This window comes from Heliangelus exortis, chromosome 2, assembly GCF_036169615.1.
Source record: "Heliangelus exortis chromosome 2, bHelExo1.hap1, whole genome shotgun sequence".
Taxonomy (NCBI): Eukaryota; Metazoa; Chordata; class Aves; order Apodiformes; family Trochilidae; genus Heliangelus; species Heliangelus exortis.
In genome coordinates this window covers 129759264-129777325 of record NC_092423.1, presented here as the reverse complement: position 1 = coordinate 129777325, position 18062 = coordinate 129759264, and the positions used below count along the sequence as shown (strand labels likewise).

The window sequence follows — 18062 nt, the reverse complement described above, 5'->3', positions numbered from 1 at the left end:
TAATTATTTTCTCCCACATCAACAGAAACCCAAACACCTTTCATCATTTCCCCAAGTATTTTAAAATAACAAGAAAAATATAAAGCTACTTACAGAAAAGGAAAGATTAAAGAGAGGTAACTTGAAATAAGAAATGTAAAAACTTCAATAGTGTTGCTTTATAACATAAAACATATGACACAACTTAAATAAAAAACAATTTAGCTTTCGGATTTCCTTTTATTTTACAGTTTTACAGCTTATCTGAACTATTTTTCACTGAATTCAAGTTGCTGAGTATTTAAACGGTGAAAGGTATCCTGGGATTTTAAAATGGAATTTTGTGTCTTTTTTTCTTGGTTTCTGTTCCTTTTTTGTTTACCTTTTTAAACTGTTACAGTATGTTTAATAAAATTAATGGCAAATCTGAGAATTTTATTAAAATTCTTAGTTCATAGTGTCAGATTCTGTGCTGTGTTTTAAAAGCCCAAAACATGATGGCAAATTAAGCTGATCCAAGCCCTGGCTGCTGCAATATTACCTTTTTGCTAAGGTTATGTGTGCCTATAGGATACAGAGGCTCAGGACAATGACCTGACTGAAAAAAATTGCCTGATGTCCCCCAAATTTATTTGGCTTCTTAACTCACTATACTCAAGCACAAGGAGCAGCACCACAGAGCTGCAAAGAGAAGGATGTTTTAGAAACAGATCTGCAACCTTGGTAAGCACAGAACTTACTGCCCAAGGACAACTATGACTAAAGTAATGTTAAAAATCAATATTATACCTATCACACTCTGGGCTGCCCCAAGGATGCCCAAGGACACATTTTACTCCTTGAGTCCCTTCCCTGGGCATGGCTTGTCTGCACATCACTTGCTTTGGTGTGAGGATGAGAGATTTCTCTACTCAAAGAGCTCTTGAGACATCTAATGTGCTTTCTCTCCAGCACAGTAAATAAAGAATTAATCTGGAGAAGAACTAAGTTTGAAAAGTATTTTCAAATGGGACGAAGGGCCATTATTAGAGTTAAGGGAGGCAAGTAGCTACACAACCTGGTTTCAGGTAAGGAGGTGTGTTTCAGTGCTGGTTGATGAGAAACAGAGACGTGAGATTTCTAAGGGTTTTATTTAAAATGTACAAAAGATTTTGAAACTAAAAAGAGAAGAAATTACTCCTCCTGGGGAGAAGGCAACAAGAATGGTAAATAACCAAGTCTCAATAAAAAACAACAAAAAACTATGCACAAGTGTTTATCATCTAAAGACTAGGAAGTGTCAAGGCAAGTAGATAAAAATACTGAGTATATTGAGTAAAATGACAAGAGAATATAATGAAAATTTTTAACATTTGAAAACTAATGAACATTCAAACAATTCTTATTTATTTTGATTGCCTTCAATATTATAGGTTTCAACATGGCAGACTTGCATTGGTTTTTTTTGCAATGGAAAATGAAAATGGAAAAAAAATCCTGTTTTAAACAGCATCACAAACCAGTACAAAGGAAATCATAATCTCTCCTCCACTCAGTTACCATAAACATATTACAGATTTCAAAACTGAAGTTGTATGAACTGCACGTGTTAAGCTCCATGTATACCACACAGCAAACACTGTGTTAAAACAGTATTTGAGACAGCAAGAAATATCAGACAAGAAAAACTCTAAGTTCAGGCTGCCATGTATCTTTAACTTCGCCCTGACTTTGAAGAACATACAGTAGTTGAGAACACCCACAGCTGAGAAACCTTTTTATAGAACAAAGTCAAGCACACTGGCACAGCAGAGAAAACAATGTCCTTGTGAAAGTTTTACTGTACAATTGCCATTTACTTCTGACCTTAAGCTGCTAAATGATGGTATCTTGATTAAACAGTCAAAGAAATGGACTACATGCTACTATAAGTTATACAAAATATGATATTGAACACTTAGTAGACTCCTTTTTTGAAGAGATGCTTCTTGCACGCCTGTCTCCCAGATTCACAGCTAAACTGACCTCAGAAATACATGACCTGAACCAACAGGCCAGTTTAAAGGGAGTTTGAAAACCTATTCCAAATTTAGCTCTGAAATGCACACAGGTGTTGGTAAGAATGAGCTATACCTGAATAACGAGACAACCATAACCACACAGTAAACTCAAAAGCTTTACCAGAAAAACTAAATGTGGTTGTCCTAAGCACTGAAACCTTTGCTCCACTGCAATTCCTTCACTGCTTAGCAAACAGACTAACTGCCAAAACTGCCAAAAAAATGCCTGAATAGGGAACATGAGGCTGTTACCACCATCTTTGCCCAGAGGAGTGTGCAAACATGTCTTAGCTAGCCAGGCACTGACCTGAAACTGGTACATGAGGCCAGGGCAGACCACTGCATTGCCCTTCACTGAGCTGTCACCTTCACAAGGTGCTCAAGCTCACCATCCCTTGCCAGTGGAATCCCTCCCAAACAAGTGAACAAGTCACCCATTACCTTCCACGTCAAACTCAAAGGAATTTGTAAGACCTATGAAGATGCTCTTTGGATCTCTGCCTGCCTCTATAGCAGGACTACAGGGCACACGTAAACACAACTCTGTGAATCTCCATAAAATTAATTTCATTCCCCCTCTCCCGTCCTCCTCACAAAAGGCTGGGATGCTGCCAGGGTGAAGAGCACATTTCTGCAAATACCTCAGCCAAATCCGAAGCAACGTGCCCAACTAAAAAGAAGGAAGAACTGTGCAGACAGTGTATTAAGTTCTCAAAACAATATTGAAATAAATCATCAAGAAGGGATGTTAGTGGCCCTGGAAGTGTTCAAGGCCAGGTTAGATGGGGCCTTGAGCAATCTGATCTAGTAGGAGGTGTCCCTGATCATGGAGGGGGGTTGGAACTAGATCTTTAAGGTCCATTCCAACCCTAGCCATTCTATGATTCTATGATTATTTGAGAGTTACAAGGAGACTTCAAAAACTACTTCAACAACTTTACAGATTTCACCTTTGCTCTCTTGGAATGAATTGGTTACTCGTTTGAATTGATTCTTCACTGACATTTCCATAGCAGGTTTTTTCCCTGACACATTTAATAAGGTTTTCCAAAGTGCTGTCCTAATTAACAACAAATGGAGACTTAAATGACAGAATAATGGCAGTGCTCTTTGACAAGAATGCTTCTATAAAGCATATTTCAATTTGTTTTTCTCTTAGGAACTGCATATGAAATTAAAAATTATTCTAAGAATCAGAATAGAAAATGTTATACCAGTAAGTGAATCAGAAAATATAAAGTGGTTATGTGTACTGAGCACACAGTGGTTAAACTGATGAATTAGAGTGAACACTAAAGTTGCAAGAATGCTTTTCTTATTTACCTTATTTTGATTATCACATAAAGAACTGTATTTTAGACATATATTTAGGCAAACTAGTCATGTATTTTTGCAGATTCAAGTAAAACTCAAAATTAAAGAAACTTCAAGTAAAAATATGATTGATAGTTAAAGCTGAACATTTTTAAGGTTGAATTCCAAATATAAAATTAGCTTTGAATAGCTTTTGGTATTAAATAATTAACTAGCTACATTTCTGAAATTAAATGGGCAGTTCCAGCTGTTATTTTACAATTAGTTTCCACTGAGGGTTTTAAATTAATAACTGCTGCAATAGCCTCAAACATGCCAATGTTAATTAGGAGTGGGGTTTCCATGTAATGCTATCCATATATATGAATATTTTACTGGGCAAAAGGTCTAAGGAGAATTTTTTTTTTTTGCCTCTCTACTAAAGATAGAAGGAGACAGAAATGTAAAGCAGGAAAAGACTTCACTTCCAAGCCCTTTTACAGAGAGGGGTATAGTATTCTTAGGGAAGGTAAAGATGACTTTCCAAAGGTCCTTACACTAAAAAAAAAAGGATGGGTCCTAAGGACAATATTTAGAACTTGCTTTTTAGTATGAATATTTTGACTCAAACCCTCAATTCAACAATAAAGCTAATGATAACTGAATAACAAAACAAACAAACAAACAAACAAACAGCATATCCAAGTAACAGTAGCAAGAATATTTAAAAAAACCCCAAACAAACACATCTCCTGAGGAAGTTTAAAATATTCTTTTTTTTTTTTTTTTTTTTTTTTTTTTTTGCCTTAGCACAGGAAGAAAAGAACTGAAAATGGTGAGGTATAAGCCTATTTCAAAACTTTTACAAAATAAGACATTTCTCTCCTTGAAATACCGGGGTTTTTTTCCCTCAAAAGTTGTTTTCCTACATAACTTTAGCTCTACGGTTTTAAAGATCCTGAAATGAAAGAAAAACTGCAATAGAGTTCTTTATGATGCACTGCAGCTTTTACTTTTTAAAATTTGCTATGAAACATATGCACATTTTCATAAGCTATCAAGCACTACATATGCATGCATTTTTTCACTGATTATCTTTGCTGCCTTTATTGTAAGGAAATTCAACAAACTCAAGCTAATTTCTTGTTTGCCTACCATATAATCTTCATTGAACTATTAAAAATATAGCAAAATAAAACCTTTATAAAATAATCAAAAGGAAGTTATTAATATTAGGTGTGTATTCTGGGAACATAATCTGAATACTAAACTACTAGGAAAGCAAGATTTTTTTTTTTCAACTGTTAATTGGTTTGTAAAGGAAAACATTTTTGCTTATGCTACAGTTACAGAAAATTCAAGCTTTTTGTAACAATAACTTAGTGGTATAGTTTATGAATATGTCCCACAGCAATTTAATACTGAGCAAAAAATATTTCTGAAGACAAGATGCTTATAGATGTGGGTGCTGTTGAAAAGTTTTGAAAAGCATTTGATTTTTCAAACCACACTGGAAAGAAAAAACAGATTTGCACACAGACTTCTGTCTATGTATGTGCTTCTTGTATGAAACTTCTTCCATCATTCTTTCCACTACCAGCACAGACACACAAAACTGTTTATTACTCCTTTTTTCAAACTGAAGGATTTTTGTTAACCGATTATTGGCATTAATGATAATTACAAGCATGTTCTTGATAAAACTAATTAAAATAAAGATAAATAGCATACATTTTATACCAAAAACATTATTATTTTGCGATTTGCAAATGTTTGAGAGATAAAAACCAGTGAAAAACAAACCAGAAAAATGAAAAAGTAGATTAGACAAATTTATATTAAAAGTTACTTGAACACATGAGCAGTTTTAAGAACAAATTTGAAAAAAACTACAGCTATCTTTTCATGACTACTTTACATGTAATTTTTTGGGGGGTTCTGGTTTTTAAAGAATTCCTATTTACATTCACAAATTGAAAACAGTCAAATGACAGCTTAATGCTTTGATCTATGAAAGATCTACACATGAAAATGACCATGGAACTTTCAGACCTGGACTATTAAGCTTTGATGTATGACATGAATGAAATCCTTGGATCTCAAAAATGATGAATCCAGAGTGCAGACAACAATTAGATTCCTTATTGTCCAAGCTGAGGAAAGCTTATGGTTCTGTTCACCTAAGCTCCCAGAGCTTGATAGCTTATTAATATTTATTCTGGACTTGATAAGCAAGGCCTTTTCACAATTGCCTTCAAACAGCCTGCATTCTCTGTGCTCTTTGCCAGCCATTTCATTTTTTATCTTTACAGTATCTTACCTAAAAAGTATTTCAATCTGCTCCCTAAATTTGTATTAATTAATGTTTCACATCAGAGTGTGCAGAAAACCAAGATGTTGGGGATGACTGGCAATTGCCTATACAATTGAGCAAACAGGTTGCACAGTATCTGGTATAATAAGGCTCACTTCTCTATACAGAAGTAGAACTAAATGTCACTTCAATTTTGACTCTGTGCTGCTTCATATTTAAGCAGAGCCAGAGGCATCTACTTATTCTTATATTTCAATCAGAGAAACAGAATTGGTGGGTCTTGTGATGAAGTTTTCTGAGCCATTTTCCTATTGGCATCTCTAGTGCTACTGGTAATTTAAACACAACTTGTGTTTTGAATTGTTATAAACCCACAACATTCAATTTTTTTAAAAATTCAGTCCATTTTATGTCATGTTTCCATTGACTAAAAGTGTTCCAGGATCCCAACTATGCTCAGATTAATTGCACTAAGTACTGTTTGTACAGGAAAATGCTTTTGTAATCTGAAAAGGTAACAAAATTATCCCACAGAATGCGAGATAATTGGACAGAAAAACTGGTTAAGATGACTGCAGACACGTTTGATTATTTCCACTTCTGTAAAGCATTGTGATTTATTCATGCTGATACTCTAAATTAGCCACTTTTATTAAATGTGAAAGAACTAAGGAAATGACAAAGGGAAAACATGTGAAGACACAAAAAAAAAAGAAAATGAGGCTTTTTGAGCTACCCCAAGAGATGCTACTCTCTTTACTGCAACCATCTGCATACATGGAAAAAGATCTTCTGGCCTGGTGCCCTCAGAATTTTTTATATCCATGAAAAGACTGTTCTTTGACAAGTGATTATCTAATAGATCTTCTAAATCTTCTAGGTTTGTTGCTTGGAGAAAGACCTGAGCAACTTGATCTAAACTGCTTTATTAGGTAGGAGGCTGGATTAGGTAAATCACTTCCAACTGAAATTATTCCATGGTTTCATGGTTCCTTTGGATTTTTGTAACAGAATTAGACACATAACTGCTTTTAGCACTTGCCACATAAAAACATATATTTGAGTGTTAGAGAAGTGATAACTGCTAATAAGAAATCTTAACTGATGTCCTCCAAAGTAAAGAAAGCATTGCTACAAACAGGACAACTGCTAAAACGCTCTGCATATTTGGCATATATTTAAGTTCTTATTTTCATCAAATTAACACTGTAGCAGAAGTAGGTACCCAAAAACCCATGGTTGAGGAGTTTCAGGAAACTCTTGAGGAAAAAAACTTAAGCTGGATTTTCATCTTACTATTCACCAGAGTGCCAAACAGGAGTGAGTCCAGGACTGAGAAATGCAATTTTTGACTCCAAAGAGATGCTCATGTTCTCATCTAGTCACAGCATTTATAAAATTTCCCCATAACATGATATCTCTGGTATCAGGAAACTGGCTGACTTTCACTCCATCAGGGCATTAATATGACTTTCCAAATCTCAGCACTCTTCCTCTCCAAAACTTCTAGACCTTCCATCTCTGTTTTATCAAATGCATTTAACCACTCATTTGGCCACTTCAAGAGTTCTATCATTCACAGTGTGATCGTACAAGCCAAGAAATTACCATATCATCTTTTTTTCCTTCTTTTCTCCAAGCAGCAGCACCCCCAGTCCCAAGTTTAATATGACCAGGCAATTGAAACCATAAAAAGTGGTTCTGTCCTTCACTAATTAGTAGAAGCTTCATTCACTCTACCTGATCTCTCAGCTGCTCTTCCCCCTCTATAGCCAGGCTAGGCAGCTGCCTCATTTGCACCTCTATCCAGTTTTTCCTTTATTCTGCTTCCCATCCCAAAGCCTTCTGGTACCTGCAAGAATTCTGCTCCACAGATTTGGCGGTTTCTTGACTGGAACATGAAATTCTGGTCATATTTATTGAACACAAACACACCTTAGCTGGGGTTTAAGAATCAAAAATTAATGGCATGACAAACCATTAAATTAGACAAACCAACTCCTAGGATTTACTAGGAAAAAAATTGAGAAGGAGAAATTGTCTCTTACAGTGACCAGTTAAACTATATTTCTTCCAGGAGCCTGCTATTTACTGCATTTACATGCATCTTTTTTTAATAATTGTATTAATAGTCAGAACTAAATTAGTCAATTTCCTACTGGAGGAAACAGTTATTTTTAGATGGATTTTTATATGGCATAAGAAAACTGAAGTTACTAAGTCAATACATTTCTTGCCAACTTCCAATAATCACCTGAAAAAAAATATTTATGCCCAAACTTTTGGGGCACATTATTTTTCCAACATTCCATTTTCCATTTTACTCCCTTTTCAAGTTAAGCAAGTAACCTATTTTGCTTAAGACACAGATGAGCCATTTCATCTGACAAGCCAAAAGTGGCCTGGTTTATTTAGTATGACCTTTGGCCATACCTGATTTACCTTTCATGCACTGGCAATCTGTTAATAATACATTAGCACATTCAGTTTTTCACATATTAAGTTATGGGACAAATTCAGAAGATATTTGGAAATTCTACTCAGCTTTTAGCCACGAAGTTTCTCAGCCTTTATGAGAAGAACAGTTTCCAAATAAGAAGCAAAAACTCTTCTTTCTCATGAAACACTACAAAAGTTACATTAATTGCATGTGGTTATAGTTTAGACCTAAACAGAAGACTGTTTAAACCAAAGTGACACTGCAAATTAATTTTGTATCCCCACTCCAGAAACACTGTAAAGACAGTGGTTCAGACAATGATTTATTTGCTTTTTTTCTATTAAAAGCAGCAGCAGCAAATTAGAGGAGAAGAGAGGTTGGAAAAAGACAGAAGATGACATGTTGGGATTATTAGAATGCTGTAACAGCTAATTCTTCAGTAATCAACAGGCTGCTGTAATTTATTTTTTTTTTTTTTTTAGTCTTTTAAGCTGGATATTGTACTACTTGTAACTCTGCTCATATTTATTAAAAAAATCTTTCACCAAAAGACATGAATTGCACATTGTGTAGGTTTGCTCGTCTTACTACTTGATTTTTCATGTAAAAAAATGAATGGCTATCTTAAACCATGTTTCTGTAACTACAATTATTCTGGATCAAAGAACACATAATTAGAAAATGCATCTACATGGATTCTGGATGGGAATCTTAATATTTTTAATTAAAAAACATTTATTTATATTACTTGGAAGTGCTGAAGCTTGCTTGAACAGATCTAAATAGTCCCCTCTTCCCAAAACCAAAAGACCACCCACTACCAACTTCAATATTGTCTCACAGAGCTCTGCAAAGTAACTTGACACTGCCCCAATGTATTTTAAAAACACTAAAGCTCGTGTAATTGGATGATTAAAGGAACAAAGATAAGACTGAGTTATTTGACAGCTGCTGAGAAATTAGAAGAACGGTTGCTGAAGCAGTTAGAGGAAATTACTGAAAATGGCAGACATTTTGCAGAAAAAGCCACAGGAAGCTTGGTGTGGTGCAAATGGTCACAAAGAAGCCAAGAACAGTCAGATGAGAGATGTCTGTAGCCCGGTGATTATTTCTACCTTACCCATTTGGCATCCTGATTTCTAAAGGAGGACTGGAGTATATCATAACTGTATGAAACCATGAAAACCAAACATACATTGCACAAACCTAGTCTAGAACATTTATGTATATAAGACACAGAGACCTATAATGCAAAAGAGCATCAGAATCTTTAAGCAACTGAGTGAATTTTGGTTAGAAAAGCACAGAATTTCTGTATTTATGGTAAAGCCTGAAAAAAAAAAAGCTAGAAAGAAAAAAAAAGGAAAGGGGAGGGAGGGAGGGAGGGAGGGAGAGGAGGGAGAGGAGGGAGAGGAGGGAGAGGAGGGAGAGGAGGGAGAGGAGGGAGAGGAGGGAGAGGAGGGAGAGGAGGGAGAGGAGAGAGAGGAGAGAGAGGAGGGTGAGGAGGGTGAGGAGGGTGAGGAGGGTGAGGAGTGTGAGGAGGATGAGGAGGATGAGGAGGATGAGGAGGATGAGGAGGATGAGGAGGATGAGGAGGGAGAGGAGGGTGAGGAGGGAGAGGAGGGAGAGGAGGGAGAGGAGGGAGAGGAGGGAGAGGAGGGAGAGGAGGGAGGGGGAGGAGAGGAGGGGAGGGAGGGGGGAGAGAAAAGAAAAATTAAGAAAAATAAGAGAAAAAAGAAGAGAGAAAAGGTGGGGAGAGGGGGGGAGAAAGGGAGGGAAAAGAAAGGGAAAAGGGAGGGAAAAGAGAGGGAAAAGAGAGGGAAAAGAGAGGGAAAAGAGAGGGAAAAGAGAGGGAAAAGAGAGGGAAAAGAGAGGGAAAAGAGAGGGAAAAGAGAGGGAAAAGAGAGGGGAAAACTACTATTACCAAACTTTAAATCAAAAATATATTTTAAATATTTCCACATGAAATTTGAAGAAAAAGTCTCTCTGACAAGTTCTAAGTGATCAGAAGAGAAACTGGAAATATTTCATGGTCTCCTAAGAATCCTAGTCTTGACAAAAAGTAAAACTTGCTGTCGTTTTCTAGGCAGTAAATTTTTTAACTGCTGGGAAAAGATTTTGATGTTTGTAATTTCTATTGAAGAGCACTATGAAGTAGTTAAAAATACTGCCACATCTGAAAAACAGACCAACGGGAAGTATAAGACACTTGTTCATCTGTATTTCTGTGACTTTTCTCACTTGGTATTATTTGCAACCATACTTTCATGTCTGGCAACAGTGCCAACTCTACTAAGGATCATATATTACTTTTATCATGTTGATTACATATGTTCACCAGTTTTGCTGCCTATATATGATTAGTGTGGTTTGCACATACTTAGTGACACAATCCAGAGCATAACATTTTCACAGAAAATGTGTTTACTGGGAAAGAGCTCCTTAGAAGTTTGTGTTTCTTTCAGCTTTGATCTACACAACATTAAAAATCCTGCAGTTTGAATCTATGCTTACCATTTGCATTATTAAGATCTATCTTCTTCACACTATATGGCTACTGAGCACTTTCATAGTCACAAAAAATTTCCTTTTCTCTAAGGTGAACTTAGTAGTAGCTGAATAAAAGAAAGCCTCTTAAAATATTCTCATCTGTGAGCTTAGACTTTGTAATGACTTGACATTTAAATTCTGTTATTCATCAGCACTTCACAGAAGAACTTGGTTTGTCTAAATGGATTTGAAAGCCCACAAGTGAAGAAAATCAGAAAAACCTGGTTTTGAATATCAAAAGATTGTATGTGAAAAGCATTTTTACAGGCTGCACATACCCGTTTTATTGATCATTTAACTTCTCTCAAAATGAATTTTTCTGAGACCATATATGAAAAGTCCATCCCCTCCCCCAACACTTACTGATAAATATCTTTTCTCAGCACAGCTCTACTAAGAGGGTTGTCAGCCTGAGGAGCCATACAGACAGATCCAATCTTGAGAACCAAGGTGTCTTCTTTAATTGCTGGATTAGCTGTAGTTAGGAAAGAGAAAATACCTGTCTGATTAAAAGACAAATGCATAAAGTAGACACAATGAAAAACTATTTCTTAAAAAAAATCTAAATAAGAATGTCTGCTAAGGATTCAGTTTTGCTCAGACCAATAACTGTTGCTAAAAAAAGAGTCACAAAATCAATAGCAGTGTTGTGACACATAAGACAAAACTGTTGCTATTTATTTCCCCACAGTAGTTTGTCAGACTTCTCATTAACTCTAATCCTTTTTTATTTAATTTTTTTTTCCAAAAACTATATTAATTCCACAGACTTCTCTGTTATCTGCCCATTTCTCCAATAATTATCTGCTGAAATATCAGTATGTAAAGCACTCTGAATCCTTTTTAGTATGGGCCTAGATCTTTCAGATGTGAAACGTTGCAGGATATTATAATGTAACCATACTAGTAGCATTTGGTATGGGTTGCAACACACATGAAAAGTTCAAACACAAGGATTGAAACAAGAGAATCTGAAATCTGACACATGTACTAAGAACAAAATGTAGCACTGGACAGTAAATGCCACATCAATAACAAAATTACGCCAAGAAGAAAAACCTCTGCTTTCCACTTCGTGTACATCACATTCAAATTTCAGCCACATGTATAAATTCTTCATTTTAAAAGTAGTGGTCATATTCAATACAAACCCCAAAGTTCTGCCCAGAAAAAAGTAGCACCACATTTGTTGTAGTAAAACTCTGAAATTTCCTTACAGGAAAACACTTGAGTTTACTGCACCTCCTTCTCAGCAGACATAGACACAGACAAAGCTTCTGCTCAGAAGGCTTTATAGAAACGAGGAAAAGCTCCTGAGAACATGCAATACAAGCTCAAAGATTTCATCATCTGCAGTGAAATGGTTCACTGCACCACAAGTGTGAGACATAACAAGGGTGGAACAACAACACACTTGATCCCATCCAAGGAAATTCTGCAAGACTCTCACATGTGCGTTCTGAAAACAAAATCATAACAGCAGCACAGAGTTCAAATATTTTACTGAAGAGTGAAATGCTTGGCATGGATATAGCAAGATCTATGAGGTTAAAAATAGTAGCTTCTCCAGACCTGTTAATGTATTGGTAAATAAGATACCATGCTTTGTGCCTGCATGTATACATTCACAGAATTCACATACCTTATGCATAAATATATATGCACACAGACATTCACAGAAATACTAATATAATATTTTGAAACAACTGTAGGAAACACAGCATTAAACATGCAGCAGCACAGTAACACAAGTTCTAACGTGCAGACTTAGAAGAACTTCACCCATGTAAAAGGCAAAGTGAAATCCTTAAGTCCCCAAAGCAGAGAAACCATATACAGAGTTTAGTTGCCAGAACTCAGGTAGAAAAGTTAAATTTACTACAATACCCAATTTGTGACCAGATCAAACCCCATATTTTTAACTTCCAGATCAAAAAAATGAATACGGCATCACTCTAAATATTAGAATTCTTGCCACTGTACACCTGATATTGGATTTTTTTCCCCAGATATTCACAAAAGAAAAAGGAGTGTAGATATTAAGTATACTTCTGATTGTAACTACAACTTATTTAGGCAGCTCTATGCTGAGAAGTGGTCCTTAATAAAATGTATCTTATTCTAAAAAATTTAATTTGTATCTCACACCTAGCAAAGCAAAATAAACATGGGAGTACTCATCATAGGACTTTTCTTTTTCAAGACTGGGAATGGTTATTTTGTGTGAAACTTTCTGAAGATCAAGGAATAAAGTCAATCTTAAACCAGAAAGAATTACAGGCATTAAACTTTTCAGCTGGTTTCTAATGAGTGGTAATCTGAGTCATGCCTTAGGGTGATGAATTCACATCTCCATTCATTAACTCACAAATTCTCCTATTAGCTTTTGAAAATATGAGAATAACATTGTAAACATAATCACAGTCATTATAAATATTTAAAAGCTATGGGGGGGGTGGGGGGGGGAAGTCTACACTACAAGTACAATCAAACTTCCAGATTGAAGTGTAATAATATTGCTCACGATCTCATTCCGTTTTACCCACTCATCGCAGTCTTCTTTTTGCTAAGGTAAACACATTATACTTCTTAATCCTTGTAAGGCTTCTTTTCCAGCACTTGATTAACATTTGTGGTGCTTTTCAGCACCCTCTCCAGTTTTATCAGTTCCCATTTTTATGACAGAAAGTATATTGGAAACGAACTACCATCATCTGCCATATGCAGAAGCACAGTTACCACCCTTATTTGTCCCCACTAAGCCCACTGAGACTCTTTGTTTTCATCCACTATTTGCCAGAATACTTTCTAGTCCTGAAGACACAGTCTGCATTTTCTACCTTTATATATAAATTTTCTACCTTTATATATAAATTCAGGTTTAAAGATTTAGTATGTTTTCTACAATCAGTGACATAAACACAGCAATCGTGATGCACAGCTCATAGAACCCTCGACATTCTTTTCCTCAAGGTATTGTTTGCAACATATGTTGATGCAATGGTTTTATATTTACTTTCAGATTACTAAATGAAAGTTTCACTTATTATTCCACACTGACACTTCCAGTTAGCCATTTTTAATTAATTTAACTTTTCCACAGATGATACACAGGGATGTAAATAAATTAGAATACCATATGACACAATTTCAAACTCCTTACAAAAGTGTAAGCACATCAAATCTTTGCAAATATTTTATCAACTTAGAATTGTAGCCATAATGAAGAATGCAAATCAGATATGTTCACCAGGACTAATTTTCCATAAAACTGTATTTTGAGTGGAGTGTTTGACACACCTGGAAGGCTGTGCTGCCATTCAGATGCACCTACCCAGACTGGAGAGTTGGGAAGGGAGAAATTTAATGAATTAGAACAAGGGCAAGTGTAAAGCCTTGCATCTGGGAAAAAAGAACCCTCCCCAGGCTGCCCAGGGAGGTTGTGGAGTCTCCTTGCCTGGAGACATTCAAAGCCCACCTGGCTGTGTTCCTGTGTGACCTGCTGTAGGTGACCCTGCTCTGGCAGGGGGGTTGGACTCGATGATCTTTTGAGGTCCCTTCCAACCCTTAACTTTCTCTATGATTTATTACCATGTAACAAATATGTAATTCTTTATTGACTGAATCCTGTAATAGACCTTTACCTTTATGTTCTCTGAGGGAGAGCAATAAAACTACTTGTCTTAGTTTTATTTAAACATCACCATTTTCATTTTACCTTCAGCTGTCTAAAAGCTACTATTCCAAGGTGTGTTAAAAATTAGTTTCAGAAGACTAAGATCCCTAAGCACAAGTTACTCAGTCTGACTGATTTGAAACTGTTTAATAATAAGCAAGGAGGATGTTACAGACCATATGTTAGGACAGACTTCAAAGTAGGGAGTCATGCTCATGTGACAAGAATATATCACTTCCACAAATGCAGGACATACGTTTATTAAGAACGCTGCCTTTTCTTTTTCACTATCAACAAATTTATCATGTCCTTTCTAGTGATTCCTGATATTTCACTCTTAGTACATATTAAAAAAAAGTTCCTATTATCCTCGAACCAGCCAGATGTGGATTCTTCCCTGTCTTTACCACTTCTTAGCATTTTTTTTTTTTTTGTAATTTAAAATTTTTATTTATAGTGTTCTGCTACAAAGAATTTCTTGATTCTATGCTATATATTGCTTTTTATATTTAGTTCTCACTAAGTAAGTGAAGGTTGCTGGTGAGAGCTTGAAACACCACCTGACACATTAACAAATCAAACTCTCAGGGAAAGCAGCCTAGGATAGAATGCTGCCCTGAAGCCTACTACAAAAAGAATGTTGATCTGGTGCCGCTGCAAAAACCATAAACATGCATATAAATTCCTCAGGAGAAAAAATATTATCTTGATTATTTCATAGTGTTTGTGTACCACCGTTCACTGTGTAAGTTTGGTTTTGGAATGCACAAAGAAAGAACAGATTTGGGATATTTTTAAATTTTATATATTAAGTCACAACTACATGTGTTTTTCTGGGGGTAGTTTTGGTAGCTATCACTAGATACAAAAAAATTAATAACACGGGATTGACTGGAAGAGAAACTAAGGTCATTTTTTTATCTTTTTGAGGCTTATAGGGGAATATTTCCACAATATATAACACTTTATCAGTGTAGCACATCAGTAATGGGTCATATTCAATCTTACTCCTTATTTTTGTTTCTAATTTCTGCTCTTGAAGACAATAAGCAGTAGAAGAGAGAAGTGATTTATTTCACATTCAGAAAGAGATGAGAGAAGAGTTGAGAAAATCTGGAGTGAAAGAAGAAATTAAAGGAGAAGGGTACTGATTTTCATAGTGACAATATTTAAGAATTCTCCACTGAAAGAGGTTAGCTGGCTTTCTTACTGATTTAGTAAAGCTTATCTTCAGCATTATTCTTTGAAAGCACACCTACTTTTCCTTTCCACATCCATGCTTAATAGTGTCAATTTTATATTTTTATAAAATATAATTTTTTTATAATTTTATATATTTCTTTTTTATAATTTCTTTTTTATCAAGTATACAGCTACAGAGCTAGAAAAACATACTTAAAAAGATATATATTTCCTTGACAGCATGCCCTAAAACTCCCTTGCAATCAGAATAAATTCTTTTTTGCCAACACAGCCAGTCTAATTTTATCTTCCCATGCTTTCATCATTCCCAGTTGGAAAAGTGTGGAGGACGCTGGCAAAAAAAAATGACCTACATAAATTCTCACTGTCTGCACTTCTTGCAGTTAGATTATGACAAGAATTTAAATATTATACTCAGGATTATATTGTGAGCTATATCATATAGAATGGTTAAAAAGACCCATACCTACAGGACTTACGGAAATATATGATGATGCCCAGTAAAACAATTTTTTCCTTATTTTTTAATCTGTAAAAGAGCTATTGGTAAACAAATTGATCACATTCCCAACTAGCTGTTACAAAGTGTAATTTTAATGCCAGCTTATCTTTATTCATATAGAAAGATTGTAAAAGGGATGTAAACATATTTTATGTATGAAAGGAAAGCCATTTCTTATAGAAAAAAGTATTATCCGTAGATCACACTGCTACTTACTGTCATTTGAAACAAGAGTTTACAACTTTGTAAAACACAAAATGCACAAAAATGCACAACTTTGTAAAAAACCTGAAAGCCTCTTTCATAAGGAAGTCCAAACAGCTTCAACTAAGAATTACTAAATAAATGATAAACTTTATTATCTGTTATCTGATTATCTATTGGGCATCAATCACAAGGCACATTTTAATATCTTTCTCCAAACTGAACTAGAATATCTACCTGCTTCACTATTGCATGGATTTCTGGAAGCCAGTTTCCAGAGCAGCTGAGGCTCCATCACTGGAACAGCCATCTGTGAAAAGCTGAACTGGTACCAGAGTAATGAGAGCTGACATGAGTATTACCACAGCATGATATGGGTTCTCTTCACACAATTTTTTACCTTTTTCTTTTTATAAACACATTTTAAACACAAACTCCAAAGTACTGGGAAAACAATGATCAAATAAACACCTAAAAAACTTTTCAGCAAGTCCGCAGGGAAACAGCATGGATGTTAGATCTGATCCTTAAAACTGAAGGCCCTAAAAATGCAATTTATGTTAGAGTATTTATCTACAATACCAAACAGCAAAAAAATCTTTAACATAAAATATTGTTACCTTCTGCAGTGGGACGATCTTCCTCATTTTTGGGACAGAAGACTCTGATCACCCCAGTGCTGATATAAATCAGAGGCAAGTTGCGGGAAGTTAGAGCATGAGTCCTCATGGGCTGGCCTGGTGATTTCCTTTTCTCCTTCTGAGTCCTTGGCAGTCTGGCTTGAAAAATGCTTGCAATTGCATTAAGCAAAGGAAAACAGAGGACCACATCAAAGGCTTGAGAAGAGAGAAGGATCTCATGAAGGAAGTGAGGAGAACCATCAGTGTGACCTTCTGATAGCTTGTGGAATGTTCTCCGTTCGTTTCTTGATATCAGCTTGTGCCGGACATTTTTTGTCACAGCTTTGGTGTAAGTGAGAGAAAGGAATCCGTGCTGTTGGTGTGAGCCATCTAAAAGTTTTGCAGTTGTCTGTTTCAAGGAAAGAAAAAAAAAAAAAATGTGTACATTTTTGCAGCAGTTTAACATCCATCAACTGCCATATACTCTGTTGGTTAGGATGTTTAGGGTTCTACATTTTCTAGAGAATTTCCACTATCTCTGAATTATGGAAAATAATTTTCTTTTTTTTTCCAATGGACAATTTATCCAATTTTTCTACACTTCACTGTAGTGTGTCAGCTAAGACTATGAATTGCTGAATACCTTTTTCTTCTCTGATTGTTGATGTTATATGAAATTCACATCAGCCAAAAAATACCGTATATATCCAAGTCTAAATTTACCAAATATTTTCTGATAATTTTTCACACTGTATTTTTATTTCTCCTTCATTTTAGACATTTTAGAAGTAGATCTTACTTCCTTGCATTGTTCCCTCTGTATGTGCAAATACTATAGGTGCTAAAATAACACTGAGGTGCTGAGATATGTCACTCCATCTAAACATGGGTGTTAAAACCACCCTGAAGCCAACTAAATACTCTTAAGAATTAAGTTGGGTTTGGTCTCATCACCTCTTGAGTACCTAAGGAGAACAGCTGTACCACGTGCTCAAACACATCACTTAAATAAAGATATTTGCACTGTACTTCAGAAACAGCACATTGCAGTTCTAAGTATAAATATTTCCTAGATAAAGATGACAATTAAATACTTAGCTCCCAGAAGATGTACAAGACAATTTTGGTTCTCTTTGACAGTCTTTCAGTCATACACTCCTAGTGGGTGTAAAACACTAAAAGAGTAACTAGGAAAACCATTATTTTTAAAATGCAATAAACATTTTGTTAGAATTCTATAAG

At 35.5% G+C, this 18062-nt stretch overlaps 1 protein-coding gene across 4 annotated transcripts in view; it reads right to left on the bottom strand.

Annotated features, from left to right (window-relative positions):
• VPS13B (vacuolar protein sorting 13 homolog B) overlaps nucleotides 1–18062 on the bottom strand; it is a 425857-nt gene that overhangs the window by 170622 nt on the left and 237173 nt on the right. For all 4 annotated transcript variants that reach the window (XM_071738035.1, XM_071738039.1, XM_071738037.1 and 1 more), the window contains exons 29-30: nucleotides 16821–17229; nucleotides 10979–11090 (exon numbers count right to left, since the gene is read on the bottom strand). In XM_071738035.1, coding sequence (XP_071594136.1) covers nucleotides 10979–11090; nucleotides 16821–17229 — 521 coding nt within the window. The remainder of the gene's footprint in view (nucleotides 1–10978; nucleotides 11091–16820; nucleotides 17230–18062) is intronic.